This window comes from Chiloscyllium plagiosum, unplaced genomic scaffold, assembly GCF_037043375.1.
Source record: "Chiloscyllium plagiosum isolate Xiang-an unplaced genomic scaffold, Cpla_swu_hap1 HiC_scaffold_13, whole genome shotgun sequence".
Lineage (NCBI taxonomy): Eukaryota > Metazoa > Chordata > Chondrichthyes > Orectolobiformes > Hemiscylliidae > Chiloscyllium > Chiloscyllium plagiosum.
In genome coordinates, this window is record NW_028270151.1 from 5,183,077 (window position 1) to 5,199,097 (window position 16,021).

General features: G+C 41.4%; 1 protein-coding gene across 9 annotated transcripts in view; it reads left to right on the top strand.

Moving 5' to 3' along the window:
- The window catches only part of trip12 (thyroid hormone receptor interactor 12), a 216,345-nt gene that overhangs the window by 143,044 nt on the left and 57,280 nt on the right, over window positions 1–16,021 (top strand). For all 9 annotated transcript variants that reach the window (XM_043702803.2, XM_043702804.2, XM_043702806.2 and 6 more), the window contains 4 exons: window positions 2,243–2,343; window positions 3,927–4,101; window positions 6,060–6,201; window positions 14,548–14,739. In XM_043702803.2, the coding sequence (XP_043558738.2) occupies window positions 2,243–2,343; window positions 3,927–4,101; window positions 6,060–6,201; window positions 14,548–14,739 (610 nt within the window). The remainder of the gene's footprint in view (window positions 1–2,242; window positions 2,344–3,926; window positions 4,102–6,059; window positions 6,202–14,547; window positions 14,740–16,021) is intronic.

Consider the following 16,021-nt stretch of genomic DNA (forward strand, 5'->3'; position numbering starts at 1 on the left):
CACTGGGCAGGGAATTCCATAAACACTCAACCCTCTGGGTGAAGAAGTTCCTTCCCAATTCAATCCTTCGTCTGTTCCCCTTAATTTTGAGGCTATGCCCTCTTGATCTACTTTCACCTGCCATGGAAACATCCTGTCTACATCTATCTCATCTATTCCCTTCATATTTTTGTTTGTATAAACATTCATTCTTCTAAATTTTAATGAATATAATCCTAGCCTACTCGGTCTCTCATAAACCAACCCCCACAACTCCAGAATGTACCTAGTGAACCTCCCCTGCACCCCCCTCGTGCCAGTACATCCTTTCTCAAGTAAGGAGACTAAAATTGCACGCACTACTCCAGGTGTGGCCTCACCAGCACCCTATACAGCTGCAACATAACCCCCTGCTTTTAAACTCAAACCCTTTAGCAATGAAGGACAAAATTCCATTTGCCTTCTGAATTAACTGTTGTACCTGCAGAACAACCCTCTGTGATTCATGGACAAGGGCACCCAGGTCCCTCTGCAGAACAGCATGCTGCAACCTTTTACCATTCGAGTAATTGTCCTTTTTACTGTTACTCCTACCAAAATGGCTGACTTCACATTTATTAACATTGCATTTCATCAGCCAGACCTTTGCCCACCCACTTAAAGTATCTATGGTCTTCTGCAAAGTTTCACAGTCCTCTGCACACTTTGTTCTGCTACTCATCTTCGTGTCATCTGTAAACTTTGACACACTACACGTGGTCCCCAATCCCAAATCATCTATAAATTGTGACTAGTTGTAGTCCCAACGTTGGTATGCCTCAAGGATCACTAGTTACTGACAGCCAACCAGAATAGCACTCATTCACCTACACTCTTTCTCTTTTTACTTTCTGTTGGTCAACCAATCCTGTCTTCATGCTAATACTTTACTCATCACGCCATGCATCTTTTATCTTGAGCAGCAGCCTTTTGTGAGGCACCTTGTCAAAGGCCATTTGGAAATCTAGGTACACCACATCTAGTGGGTCTCTGTTGTCCACCTTGCTCATAGCGTCATCTTAGAATTCCGAAAGATTAGTTGAGCATGACCTGCTCTTCATGAACCCATGTTGCATCTGCCAAACGGGGCAGTGATGTGCAAAGTCTCATGTCTAAGCTGCCTTACTTTATTTTTAACTTATTGACTGGCAATAAACCAAAACAGCAAATGGAGTTGTATACAAACCAAAAATGTAAATGGTGTCAAGTGAAGCTTTCTAAAAACTTGCATGTCTGGCATACCAGAATATTGAGTGGAAAATCTCTTTCCAAAGTGCTAGTCGTTTGGTGCCAATGCTGGATGTAAAAATTGATCTGGATGTGTAAGTGACACTTTTATCTGTGAAACATTTTGTTTCTTGTTTAGGTTAGTCTACACAATAAATTTGTTTCAGGAAGTCTTTATAAATTCAATATGTCAAACAATTGGGTGTAAAGCTTGGTAATAAAAGGTTGGCTCTATATGAAGTTCTGCTGTGGGCTTTCCTCACAGGCCACATGGTTCATTTCAGTTTGCTTGAACTACTCCCAAGAATAGAACATTGACACAAAATGTCACTAAGTTTAAAAGTGAGCTTCTGTGTTGGCTGCAGTGTTGCTGTGTAAAATTGATCCTTCAAAACCTCTTGGAAGTAGTCCAGCTTACATCAACGCATTCATTTGGACTGACGAGGATGTTGCTGTCAAAAGCATGACATGTAAAATCACTGATAAGATATTGGTACTTTTGAATTGTTTCTTTTTCCACATCTTCGTGAATTTTAACACAAAAACAACATTAACTGGTAATTTGTCGTATTACAGTTTCTAGAACAGTGTATAAAATAGGTGTCCTTTTTTTAAAAAAACAGAAGTTGCAGGAAAAGTTCAGCAGGTCTGGCAGCATCTGTGAAGAGAAATTAGAGCTAATGATTTGGGTCTGGTGTCCCTCCCTCAGAACTGATGGTAGCTGGGAAAATATTGGTTTATATGCAGAAGATAAAAGGATAAACAATGGATGGGGAAAGAGCCCAAAGAGAGAAGAACAGTTGGACAGACAAAGGAGTAGATAACGATCTGGCCAAGAGGATGAAGAGATGTCAGTGGAGTCCGTTTGTGGCTAATAGGTGGTGTGTAATGATTGAGTCCACTTTACCTAGCTAATTGTAATAGCCCAGGACCTTTTGTGTTGTGACAAGGAAATACTACCATTCTTAACAATGATGAAACTCATCTACTTTTTCAGACGATTGAGTGATGTCTTAAAAAGGAAAAGATTGCCAAAACGTGTAACCAGGAGGACGAAGTATTCACCTCCAAGAGATGATGAAAAAGTAGACAATCAAGGTAGGACTTGTAAATTATCATGATACATTACAGGTAGTGAAAATAAAATTGTCACTTTGAATTTGCCTATAATCTTGCTGTTGTATCGCTGAGAGAAAACATGGTGTTGAGACATTGTTATCCTTGTGGAGACCGATAAATTGAACTTTTGAATTTTCACCAACCGACTGGGAGGATCACATGACAAGCTAGGAGAAAGTGAGGACTGCAGATGCTGGAGATCAGAGCTGAAAAATGTGTTGCTGGAAAAGCGCAGCAGGTCAGGCAGCATCCAAGGAGCAGGAGAATCGACGTTTCGGGCATAAGCCGTTCTGCGCTTTTCCAGCAACACACTTTTTCAGCTCACATGACAAGCTATCAAGTTCTAACATACTGTAACAAACTAGAAGCAGTGTTGACTAAGTATTTAATTCAGCTATTGATGGTGTAAATTACAGCCATGTTCCCCTGCTTAACTTATTAAAAAAAACAAGCATTCCCTTCTGCCATTGTACTTTATTCTGTTCTTCAAATGAATGTTTCATTTTCCAGGAACAGCTATTCTCAGCTCCCAATGACCTGCTTGCTTTTTTCCCTTTCTTTGGCCAGGTAACTTGTAATACCCAAACTGACTTCCATAGCCACAGTAACCCTGGAGATTTCTCCAGCTAGTCAAAGCTAGTTAATGTTAAAGCCTCCTTTAAATTTCACAAGCTTAGTCTGCTTAATCTGAATACAAACTCCCATGTGCTTTCAGCACAGCAAAGGATAAAGATCGCATTTGAATAAAGGGGCATTTTGCAAGAGACCCCTTTCTCACTGTTTTCGCTCTGATCCTCTCAGGTTGTCTTCTGAGAAGTTCAAATCAATATTAAAAATGCCTGTTAGCTGATGCATCAATGACTTGCTATGAACATCCCACCTCCCCGCCCTCAATTCACAAGGCAGTGTGAATACGTGAGCCTTGTATCTGGGTGAGATGGTAATTAGCTATCCTCTAGATCTGCAGAGACAGACTGCTGTGATTAGTATGGTAGCTGAAGCTGTAAATCTGTAACTCCTGTTTGCTTTTCAAACATTCAAGAAGTATGCAATAAATGGGTCTGTTAAGTACAACTTGCTTGCCTGAAAGTTCAAATCCACCATCCCCTTGTTTTTAATGTGTGTGATGCACTCTGAGGTTCTATCATGTGGTCATTGGCCCAGATTCTCAGTGGTTTAGGCATGAACAAAGTAGATAAAATTGGGGTTGTGTTTGAGAACTCATCTGGATACATCAGGGCTCACTTTCCACTTGGTTGCATTTTTACTTTAGTTTGCTTAATGATGTGTACCATTTTACACTGAATTTTTAAACAAGTTGCATTGAATTTCAGCTTGTCACAATTGACTGATGTTCGGTGAGTGTTGAAGCAGGTTTGATTGCGCTACAAGTGACCAATATAAGATTGTGCTTCATGACATATTGACTGTTTTGTTTCAGGCACCTATCCGGCATTTTTCTTTTTTTTTGAGAAGACAATTAAATTTGACAAAAATATCCTTTTGGAAAATTGTTAGCAAAGCATTGTCTCATTGCTAACATTTATTTTTATTTTATATAGCAAAGAGTCCAACAGCCACCCAGTCTCCTAAATCTTCCTTTCTTGCAAGCTTAAATCCTAAAACATGGGGAAGGCTAAGCACACAGACCAATAGCAACAACGCAGAACCAGCACGCACCGCTGGTGTTAGTGGCATTGCACGGGTCACCCCAAAAGACACCATGGCCAACAACAGGTATTTGATTATTCATTTCTAATTCCCCTGTGGGGAATTGTGTAAGAGACATAAAGTTGAATTGCTTTTTCTGAATAAATTATGTAAGTTCAATATGATGTTTGGTCTCTCTTGCTTAGAGTAACTTGAGAACCAATGTTGCATTCATTTCAGTACTGTATACACTATGCACAAATTAGTTTATCACTGACATGGTTTAATTTTGTAGATAATAGCATGAAGTAATCTAAATGCTCCTAATAACTGTTCAGTTTCTTCGATCTGTTCAAAGTCCATGAATTGTTTTTGTACAAGGTTGGCATATGATGTGTTAAGACATAACCCAGTTCACTAAGAGGGTGAGGGCCAACATCAATAGCATAATAATTTATTGTCACTACTACTTTTACAAAAAAAAAATCAAAAGTGTTTAAGTTGCCATACCACAGCAGTTATATGGATGAAAATAAACTTGGTCAAGCAAATTGGAATTAGTGTGGCAGAGAGAACTGGAATTAGTCATTGGATTGTCTTTAGAGTGTGTACTGTTATTCTTTGCCTGAGGCAGACTAGGTAGGCAAATAAATCTTCGGCTTGCTGGATTGCTGCGAACATTTAAGTGCAAGGTGAAACAGGAAAACAAGGATGCCTATGACAGATGTTAGCTTAATATGTGAGAATTGAGTTGAAATTGAACATTCAGAAGATGTGTGGTGAAAAAAGAAGCAAAAACAAAGGAAACTGGCAGCTACATAAAAGGGAATTCTGAAGTCTTTGAGAAGTGTGTAAGTAATTTTCTAAGCTTGTGGTGGTAGTATCCCAACCTGTGATCCAGGAGGTCCAGATTCAAGTCCCACCTGCTCCAGATGTGTGTAATTACATCTCTGAACAGATTGAGACAATATCAATAGGTATCTTCAGAAAATCCCAAACTAACTTCACAGTAACAACTCAGGAAGTCTTCTGCTGGCTATGTGAACATAAGTCTTTCAGTGTTCTGAAATTTCGACAGGTCCTGCCTCTTCAAATGGAGAATGAGCTTCCACATGCGTGATGTTTGGTCTTTCATCGAACATAGGCTTTTTCCTTTGCTGTTCAGGCAGAGCTGCTGTTTTCTCTGTCTGTGTTATTAAGATTCTCCTTCCTGTCCAGGATCTCTGTCTGATTTGAATCTGATTTCCACAGCAATGTGTTTAACATTAACCCCTCTGGCCAGGTGTGAAGGCTGACTTTTGAGTTTGAGTCAGGCTTGCTCAAAGCCCCCCTGTGCTGAAGCCAACCAAATCTCTCTGGGTTACCATGAAGCAGACATCAGCAGGCCATCACATGACAACTTCTACTGCACCATTTCACTTAGATTTAAGAGACTCTTAAACATAACTGTCTTTAAAACTATCATACTCAAAACTACCATACTGAAACAAGCTAGTTAGCATTGCCCAATTTTCATAATCATATCATTTAATCTGACACCCACAAGCCCCTGTCCACAGTTTTTCATTTCCTTTTGTGACTTAAGGAGATGTTCCTTTGCTGTTGACAATAGTTTCCCCCTCTTCTGGGAATTAAAAAGAAAAGGTGCTGATCAAAATGCAATAAATGTGTACATGTATTTTTAGCAGTGTAAAACGTCTATTCTAGTTTTTTCCTCATTGAAGTAAGCAGGATTTATACATGAAGGAGGAGAAAGTGAGGTCTGCAGATGCTGGAGATCAGAGCTGAAAATGTGTTGCTGGAAAAGCGCAGCAGGTCAGGCAGCATCCCTGGATGTTCCCTGGATGCTGCCTGACCTGCTGCTCTTTTCCAGCAACACATTTTCAGCTTTATACATGAAGGAAAAACCCTTTGGAAAGAATGCTGAAAAATGTCCTTTATTTAGACTAATGTCAAGCATTGCTGCGACACTGGAGGGGGAAGAACATTTTGCTATGTTTTAGTGCTGGCTTTGGATTGTGAAATAACTTTTTTTTCGCCCCCAGAGAGAAGATAAAAGTCTGGATAAAGGAGCAAGCCCATAAGTTTGTTGATCGTTACTTCACCTCAGAAAATGTAGATGCAAGCAATCCAGCACTGAATGTACTTCAGAGACTATGCTGTGCCACTGAACAACTCAGTTTGCAGGTCTGTATCAATCATTTTTGAAATGCTTTGACTGCTTAGTTTGAATAATTGGCTGCAACTTGAAATGGGTTCATGTCACTCACCTAACGTTGTCATTATTAAATACATTTGAATACTACCAGTTACAATCTTTGCACACAGATACAGTTGACCGTCAACTGCATCTATGCATCTCAATTTTATAGATTTCTATCAAGAATCCCCTCAGCCTCTGCCAGTCTAGAGAAGAAAATCCACATTTTTCTAGCCTCTCCTTATAGCTGGTACCCTTTAATCCAGGCAGCACCATAGTAAACTATTTCAATCCCCTTTCCCAAGCCCTCCACACCCTTCCTGTAATGTGACAACTAGAATTGAACGCAATGCTCTGTGGAGCTTAACCAAACCCTTATAAAGCCACAACATGATACTGTGGCTCTTGTACTCACTTGCTTTTATTGGTCAGAGAAGTATGTCATATGCTGACTTTACTACCCTATCTACTTGTGTAGCCACTTTCAGGGAGCTATGGACTTGAACCCCAAGATCCCTCTGTACATTAAGGCTGTTCATGGTCCTGGTCCTGCCATTTACTGTATACATTTCCTTAACATTTGATCTCCAAAGTGCAGCACCTCACACTTACCCAGATTAAACTCCATCTGCCATTTCTCCACCTCTATCTGCAACTGACCTTTATCCCACTATCCTATGAATTGCTGGAGAAAATCACATTTTTGCCTCAGGATATCCCAAGCACTTTAGGCAGCCATGGTTTTTAATCACTCTTGTAATATGGGGCCTTCAACCAATTTAAGTGCAGCTCAGTGGGAAACATCACCAGATAATCCATTTTACTGATTTTGGTTGAGGTTTGTAAAATGAGTCTGATGTTGTGGTAATATCACTAGACTAGTAATCCCGAACACAAGACAATTTGTTCTGAGGGCATGGATTTGAATTCCATCACAATGACGACATTTGAATTAAATAAAAGTAATCTGGAATACAAGCAAATCTAATTGTGATCATGTAACTGCTGTATATTAATGCACTCATGTGCTTTGGGAAGGAAATTTGCCATCCTTACCCAACCCATCCTTTTTATGACTCCAGATTCTTAACTACCTGATGGGCAATAAATGCTAGACTAACCAGTGGTACCCACATCCCATGAACAGATACCAGTGCCATGGTATCTTCTGCATTGTTTGAGAAAACCAATGGGGTTTCAATTTGATGTCTGCAACAGTAGTTTAGTTCTAGATTAGATTAGATTACTTAGTGTGGAAACAGGCCTTCTTGCCCAACAAGTCCACACCGACCCGCCGAAGCGCAACCCACCCATTCCCCTACATTTACCCCTTTACCTAACACTATGGGCAATTTAGCATGGCCAATTCACCGGACCTGCCCATCTTTGGACTGTGGGAGGAAACCGGAGCACCCGGAGGAAACCCACGCAGACACAGGGAGAACGTGCAAACTCCACACAGTCAGTCGCCTGAGTCGGGAATTGAACCCAGGTCTCTGGTGCTGTGAGGCAGCAGTGCTAGCCACTGTGCCACCATGCCGCCCACAAACTTTCACAACCAGTAAGTATTAGCACAAGTGGTTAGAGTTGGCTTGCATAAATTTAACCTAGAATTAGCTTTGAAAGTATACAAGAACCTAAGACACATTGAGCTCATTTTGCTTTAGTCTTACAAGTGAGCCATGATCTTGATTGCATGTATTCTCTCCATTTTATACCTTTTGATTTGACCTTTCCTCTTCAAATGTAGCATCACCACTGATTCAGTCATGAATGTTCATGTTTTGTTGTCTTGGTCAGGTAGATTTTTAAGTCTTTCCTGCTTGAATGCCAACTTCAGATCATTTCCAAAGAAATTGGAATTTGCATCTTTCCAAACTGGGGCCTGTTATTTGTGTGGGAAAGCAAGTTCATAAGGTCCAAGTGTGTGCTGCCATCAAAACTATTAGTCACATGGAGACAAAACCAACTTAAGCTGTTTGGTCTCAGATGCCTGCTTCTTGAGTAATTTCAAGGCTAGTTCTAGGCTAATTCTCTGCGTGTAAACTCCACTTGTTTTTGTTTACTAAAGTAGTTCTCAACTACTGCTGCAGTGTCAGAACAACTTTCTTTTGTGCGAATGTTGCTTCTGAGTTGGATGCTACAAATTTGAGTCCCTTCTCTGGGTTTGGCTACAGAAAGATGCGTTCAAAAGACAGCCAAACAGATTTAGTATCACGTAAATCCCTCCAACATACATACCAGAGGCAGGTGGTAAGAGATTGAGTCAGTCACATGATTGAAAAGTAGTCTGACTCTCTACAACCAATATCCATAGCTCCAGACCAGAACGTGCTTGTATAAGTACATATTATGCAGCAACTCCTACTGAATGCTACATAACCAGAATTTTAACAGCTGAAGATAGAAAAATGTAAAGAAATCAAGGAAATTGGACTACTTGCTGAGATGTTTCAGTACCTGATGCTGGCACAAGGTTTCAATGGTTCCAAGATATCCTACTAGGAAGGATTTTAAAAGTGAGCGGTGACGCATTTTACAAGAGGTCACAAGTCAAGGGAGCACTTGGTGAATGGCAGGACAAAGGGATCTTAAGGTGCGTGTCCACAGATTCCTGAAGACAGAAGGGTGGGCTAATAGAGTGGATAAGAAAGCACCCAGGATACTTGCCTTTTATCAGTTGTGGCAAAGATTATATGGGTATGGGTGTTATGCTGGAATTGTACAAAACTTTGGTTAGGCCACAGCTGGTGTGGTGGTCACGGCACTTATAGGAAGGAGTGCAGAGGAGATTCACCAAGATGTTGCCTGAGGTAAAGCAGTTTAACCTGAAAGAGAAGCTGGATAAGTTCAGATTGTTGTTCCTTGGAGCAGAGAAGGTTGAGGTGAGACCTGAGGTGTATAGAGTCGTAGAGTCCTACAGCATGGAGACAGGCCCTTTGATCCAAACTGGTCCATGCTAACCCCATTTCCCTGCACTTGGCCCATATCCTTCTAATCTTTTCCTAGCCACTTATTTGTCCAAATGGCTTTTAAATGTTGATAATATGCTTGCCTCAACCACATCTGCTGGCAGCTCATTCTATATGCGTACCACCCTCTGCTTAAGAAGAAAAGTTGCCCCTCAGATTCCATCTTATTCTTTTCCCTCTAACCTTAAACTGATGCCCTCCAATCCTTGATTCCCCAACCCTGGGAAAAAGACTGAGTGTATTCACCCTATACATGCCTCTCATAATCTTATACATCTTTATAAGGTCCCCCCCTTAGTCTCCTATGCTCTCAAGATAGAAGTCCTAGCTTGTCCAATCTCTCCCTATAACTCAGGCAATTGAGTCTAGGCAACATCCTTGTAAATTTCTTCTGCACTCTTTCCAAAACTGAACACAATACTCCAAGTGACAGCCTCACCAATATCCTGTACAACTGCAACATATCTTCTGTACACAGCACCTTGACTGATGAAGGCCAGTGTACCGAAAGCCCCTTCATTGTCCTGTCTACCTGTGACTCCACTTTTGGAGGAATGCAAACCTGAACTCCAAGATCTCTGTTCCACTGCAAGGCCCTACCATTCAACATGAAACTCCTATCTTGATTTGACTTTGAAAAATGCAAGTCTTTCCCCTAAATCTTTGCCCTCAAGTTCTGGACTCCCCAACCCAGGGAAAAGACCTTGTCTATTTACCCTATCCATGCCTCTCCTATTGTTATAAACTTCTATACGGTCACCCATCAGCCTCTGAAGCTTCAGAGAAAACAGCCCCAGCCTATTCAGCCTCTCCATATAGCTCAAACCCTCTAACCCTGTAACGTCCTTGTAAATCTTTTCTGAGCCCTTTCAAGTTTCATAGCATCCTCCCGATACAAGGGAGACCAGAGTTGCGCACAGTCTTCCAAAAGTGGCCTAACCAATGTCCTGTACAGCTGCAACATGAGCTCCCAATTCCTATACTCCATGCTCTGTCCAGTAAAGGAAAGCATACCAAATGCCATTTTCACTGCCCTATCTACCTGAGACTCCACTATCAAGGAGCTATGAACCTGCACTCTAAGGTCTGTTTGTTCAGCAACACTCCTCAGAACTTTACCATTAAGTGTATAAGACCTGCTTTGATTTGTCTTTCTAAATGCAGCACTTCACATTTATCTAAATTAATCTCCGTCTGCCACTCCTTGGCCCATTGGCCATCTGATCAAGGTCCTGTTGTTCTCTGAGGTAACCTTCTTTGCTGTCCAGGACATCTACAATTTTGGTGTCATCTGCTAACTTCGTAACCGCACCTATATTCCCATCTAAATCATTTCTATAAATGATGAAAAGCAATGGACCCAGCACCGATCCTTGTGGCACACCACTGGTCGCAGTCTGAAAAGCAATCCTCCATCACCACCCTCAGTTTTCTAACTTTGAGCCAGTTCCATATCCAAATGGCTAGTTCTCCCTGTCTTCCATGTGATCTAACCTTGCTAACCAGTCTGTAATGAACCTTGTCGAATGCCTTACTGAATGAAGTCCACTGATCCCTTGGAGCACTCGACAAATCACAGATCTCCAATCCAACAAGCATCCTTCCACTATAGATCACGTCCACTGATCTGCCCTCATCAATCCTCTTTATTACTTCAAAAAACCCAATCAAATTAGTGAGACACTATTTCCCACGCACAAAGCCATGTTGACTATCCCATATCAGTCCTTGCCCTTCCAAATACGTGTGCATCCTGTCCCTCAGGATTCCCTCCAACAACTTGCTTATCATCGATGTCAGGCTCACCAGTCTATAGTTCCATGACTATTCCTTACCATCTTCCTTAAATAGTGGCACCATGTTGGCCAACCTCCAGTCCTCCTGCACCTCACCTGTGACTATCGATGATCCAAATCTCTTAGCAAGGGGCCCACCTTACCCAGCTTCCCTCCGGTGTTGGTGCTGGGCCTATTACTTTGTTATTGATACCAATGATTAGGATGAGAATGTACAAGGCGTTACTAGTAAATTAGTTGATGGCAGTAAAATAGGCAGTATCGTGGACAGTGAGGAAGGTTCTCAGAAATTGCAGCAGGACCTGATAGCTTTCCTCACTGTCCATGATGCCACCTATTTTAATCTCATCAGCAGTCACAGGCCTCCAGTCTGATGAGCATCCAGGTGGAACCTTATCAAAGGCATATAGACTACGTCTACCACCCTGCTGTCGTCAACCTTCCTGTTCACTTCTTTAAAGAGCTCTTCACAAATTTGTGAGGCATGATCTCCATTCACAAAGCCATGCTGACTATTCCTAATCAAACCCCGTCTTTCCAAATGCATATAAGTTTTATCTCTGAATCTTCTCAAGTAACTTACCCACCACAGATGTTAGGCTTACTGGTCTATAGTTCCCAGGATTTTCTTTGCAGCCATTCTTGAATAATAGCGCAACATTCGCTACCCTCCAGTCTTGGGACCTCACCCATGGCAAATGATGATGCAAAAATATCAACCAGGGCCCCCGCAATTTCTTCTCTAGCCTCTTGCAGTGTTCTTGGATATATCTAGCCAGGGCCAGGAGATTTATCCACCTTCATACATTCTAATATATCCAATAAAACCTCTGATATGGACTGTCCCCAAGTTCCGAAGTTGTCTTGTCTTTTTTCCACAGTTAACACAGGAGAAATATTCATTTGAGAACCTTGCCCATCTGCAGCGGTTCTACACAAAGGGTCCTATTCTCCAATTAGTGTTTTCCTTTTATTATACTGAAAGAACCACTTTGGATTCACCCTAATTTTCTCAGCCAAGGCTGGGTTCTGCACCCTTTTTTGCCCCCCTCATTTCTTTCTTCAGTAAACTATGTATCTCCAGGCATTCCCTTCATCCCAGCTGCCTGTACCTGAGCCACGTCCACCTGCTTTTTTCAGGTCAAAGCCTCAATATCTCTTGTCATGCAGGGTTCCCTATTCCTGCCACCTTCACAGGAGGGCATAGACCTTGAACTCTAGCTGTTTCTCTTTTAAAGGCCTCCCACTTGCAAGAGACCCCTTTGGAATAGTTTGTTTGCAGACAATCAACCCCTGCAAGCTCCTGTCTAATTCGGTCAAAATTTGCCATGCCTCCGTTTCGAACTTGAACCTGTGGACCAGTTTGTTCCCCTCCATAACTGTTTTAAAATTAATAGAATTATGGTCACTGGTCCCAAAGTGCTCTCTCACTATGCATCTCTATTACCTGTCCTGCCCTATTTCCCAAGAGTAGGTATAGTTTTGCCTCTTCCTGAATAGGATCCTCTATATCTGCTTGAGGAAACTCTCCTGAATGCACTTAACAAATTCCACCCCATCTAAGCCCTTAACACTATGGATGTCCCAGTCTGTTAGGAAAGTTAATATCTCCTACTGTCAACACTATTGCTCCTGCAAGTCCCCCCAGTCTCCCTGCATATTTGTTCCTTTAATTCCCATTGACCATTTGGGGGCCTATAATACAGCCCCAATAATGTCACCATGATCTCCTTATTTCTTAGCTCCACCCACAAAGTCTCACTGGATGATTCTTCAGTTATTGCATCTCTGGTTCCTGCTGTGATAGTTGATTTAATCAAAAAATACAACCCTCCCCCCACTTCCAACACCCCCCCCTCTAGCCTAAAGCACCGTACCCTGGTACATTAAGCTGCCAGTCCTATCCCTCAGCCATGTTTCTGCAATGGCGTAATTTCCCAGTCCCACATACCTATCCACGCCCTGAGTTCAGCCTTACCTGTCAGCCTTCTTACACTGAAATAAATGCAATATAATCCAACAGGCATTCCTTGCTCCCTAATGTGTTCTAGCCTGACCTGTTTCTTCAACTTACTATTTCTGGTTACAGTATCTCCTTTGAGCCTCATACTTACCTCCCTGCTGTTGAAGATCCCACTCCCCTACGAATCTCATTTAGAAGGTGGAATTTTGAGGTAGGAGGTTTAGAGAGGAATTGAGGAAAGGTCACTTCACCCAGAGTGTGGTGAATACCTGGCATGTACTGCCTGTAAGGTAGTTGAGATGGGAAATTGCACAGCTTTTAAAACGAACTTGGGTGAGCACTTGAAATACCATAATATTCAAGGCTAAGGGCCAAGTAGGACAAGTGTAGATTTAGAGAAACTTCTCATGTCGGTACAGGCTCAAGGGCCTCTTCTGTACTGTATGATCCTATGATTTCACCATTTTAATTCAGAGTCAAAAATCACAACATCAAGTTGTAGTCCGACAGTTTATTTAAAATCACAAGCTTTCAGAGTGACGCTCCTTTGTCAGGTGCAGTGAGAGAGCACACCGACAGAGTTTGGGCAGAGAGATCAAAGGATCATACAATTGGTGCACGTGGTGTATAATTTTGTTCACTCCACTTACACCAATTGTATGATCCTATGACCTCTCCGCCGATAAACTCTCTCTCTCTGCACCTGATGAAGGAGCATTACTCCGAAAGCTTGTGATTTCAAATAAATCTGTTGGACTGTGTAGCCTGCTGTTTGACTTCTGATCTTGTCCGCCTCAGTCCAACACCGGCATCTCCACACCTTGGCTGCCATTTTAGTTCAAGTGCAGATGTTTTCTGTCTATTTTGTCTTATGTTTACTTATCTTTATTACAATCCTACTTTCTAAAATTTTGCACGTCATCTTCCTGTCAAGCTGTGCACTTATTTGAAGAGGGGAGGTTTGAAGACATTATAGCATTGTAGTTATTTTAATCAACCTGTAATGTCACACTTCAGGAGCATGTGGGAAACTTAAGCCTAGGCTTCTGGCGCTGAGGCAGGGGAACTCGTACTGCACCACAAGACCCTCCTGAAAACAACATTATACTCTGGGAATAATCCTGACATTACTGCTGATTAGTATCTTGTTCTTTAGCTGCAGAGTGACCTACTCCATGACCTGCCTTCCTTTAACCTGACTACCCCCATTGATTTATTGTGATGCGCTGATGCCTGGTACATATTCCACAGTTAGTATCTTTATTCTGCTTTCAGGCCATACTGAAGCATAATTGAGTTGGAAGTACAAAGGTTGCACCAGGGTTAACTCTGTTTGTTTCACATATCACGTGAAGATGCCTGCTTACAAGCAGAACCCCAAAATGGATTTCTGATGATAAAAAATGGAAATTATAACGTACATATTTTTATGTTGTAACGTTATTTACTTCCTCTAAACATTTTAAGCTGCATACCAATTATATGTAAGATGTTCTCTTGAAAATGTGTAATAATGTCTGTTTTGTTTGCATACCATGATTCCGCTGTATTATTATAATTATTACAACTCTACATGTAAACTCATAGTATTTCTTTCCAAAGGTGGATGGTGGGATTGAGTGCCTTTTGGATATCCGCTCAATAGTCTCTGAGTCTGATGTGTCCTCCTTCGAAATCCAGCACAGTGGTTTTGTCAAACAGTTGCTATTGTATTTGACTTCAAAAAGTGATAAAGATCTTGTGAATCGACATGTTAGGTTGAGAAGATTTCTTCACGTTTTCTATGGTTGTCCAGTGAGTAGCTACTGATTTCAAATTTAATGTCTTTGATAGTCTACAATTAGTTTGTTATCTAGTAGCATCAAATTTGGTCTGGCTACTCCCATCTTAAGCTGATGTTTCAGGCAACATTGTTCCCTATTTGTTAATTTGCATTCGTGTGCTCATTTTGTAAATTGAGGGGTGAATTTAAGCAGTCAGTTGTTACAAATAAATGACACATTTGTGTGGAAATATTGAGTCAACGTTGATAATTACAAACATTTTATCATATGTTAAATTGTGTCACCTTTTTGAAATCTTAGGGGGCACGTTACGATAGTGATTGCAACTCTTTAAGGTGCTCCAAAACCACCTCTAGGTAACTAATGATGAACAGTGAAAATGACCTGAGCAATATCACTCACTGGATTAGTGGAGGGACTTATCAACAGAATCTAGCTGATCCATACAATGAATTGAGTTTGAAATCAGTTTGTTGCATTTTGTACGTTTATAACATTTGTCAACTATTTTATGGATGAACAAAATAATCTTGAGCATCTCTTACTGACCCTTGATTTCTAAATAGCTGTAGAATGCAATTCTGAGTGCTTCATTGATCAAGCTTATGCCTGTGCTTGTATATTGAAGGAGCTGCAGGCTTGGAATAATCAAATTTGAATATTTTTACTCCGTGTTATTTCACTTTTAATGATCAAATGCATTTCTTGCCATTTGATCAGATGGAGACTGTTCCCATTTGGGTGGCTTGATGGCTAAGTGGTTAGCACAGCACCAAGGAGCTGGGTTCAATTCCAGTCTTGGGTGATTCTCTGTCTACGTGGGACTTGTACATTCTCTGTGTATCTGCATGGGTTTCCTCCAGGTGCTTTCGTTTCCTTCCACAGTCCAAACATGTGCTGGTTGGGTGGATTGGCCACATTAGATTTTCCTGTAGTGTCCAGGGATATGCAGGTTGGGTGGATTAGCTAGGGTAAATATGGGGTTACTGGGTCTGGGAGGGATGCCTTTCAGAGTGTCGGCGTGGATGGGCCAAATGGTCTCTTTCCACACTGATTCTAATGATTTCCTCAGTGCCGTTCAGTATTTATTCCAAGCAGCCCCTCATGACTCTCCTTGTGCTTAAAGAGCAAAAAGATCCTCTGTACTTACTATGTATGTTATGCTGTCCCCATCATTATCCTTATAGTTGCTACTCAACAGTTGCTTAATTAGATCAGACAAATCAAAACCTTCAGCTGTTGGACGAGATTAGATTGAAGATTTAGACATTGTGGCTGAAATTCTGTTAGTC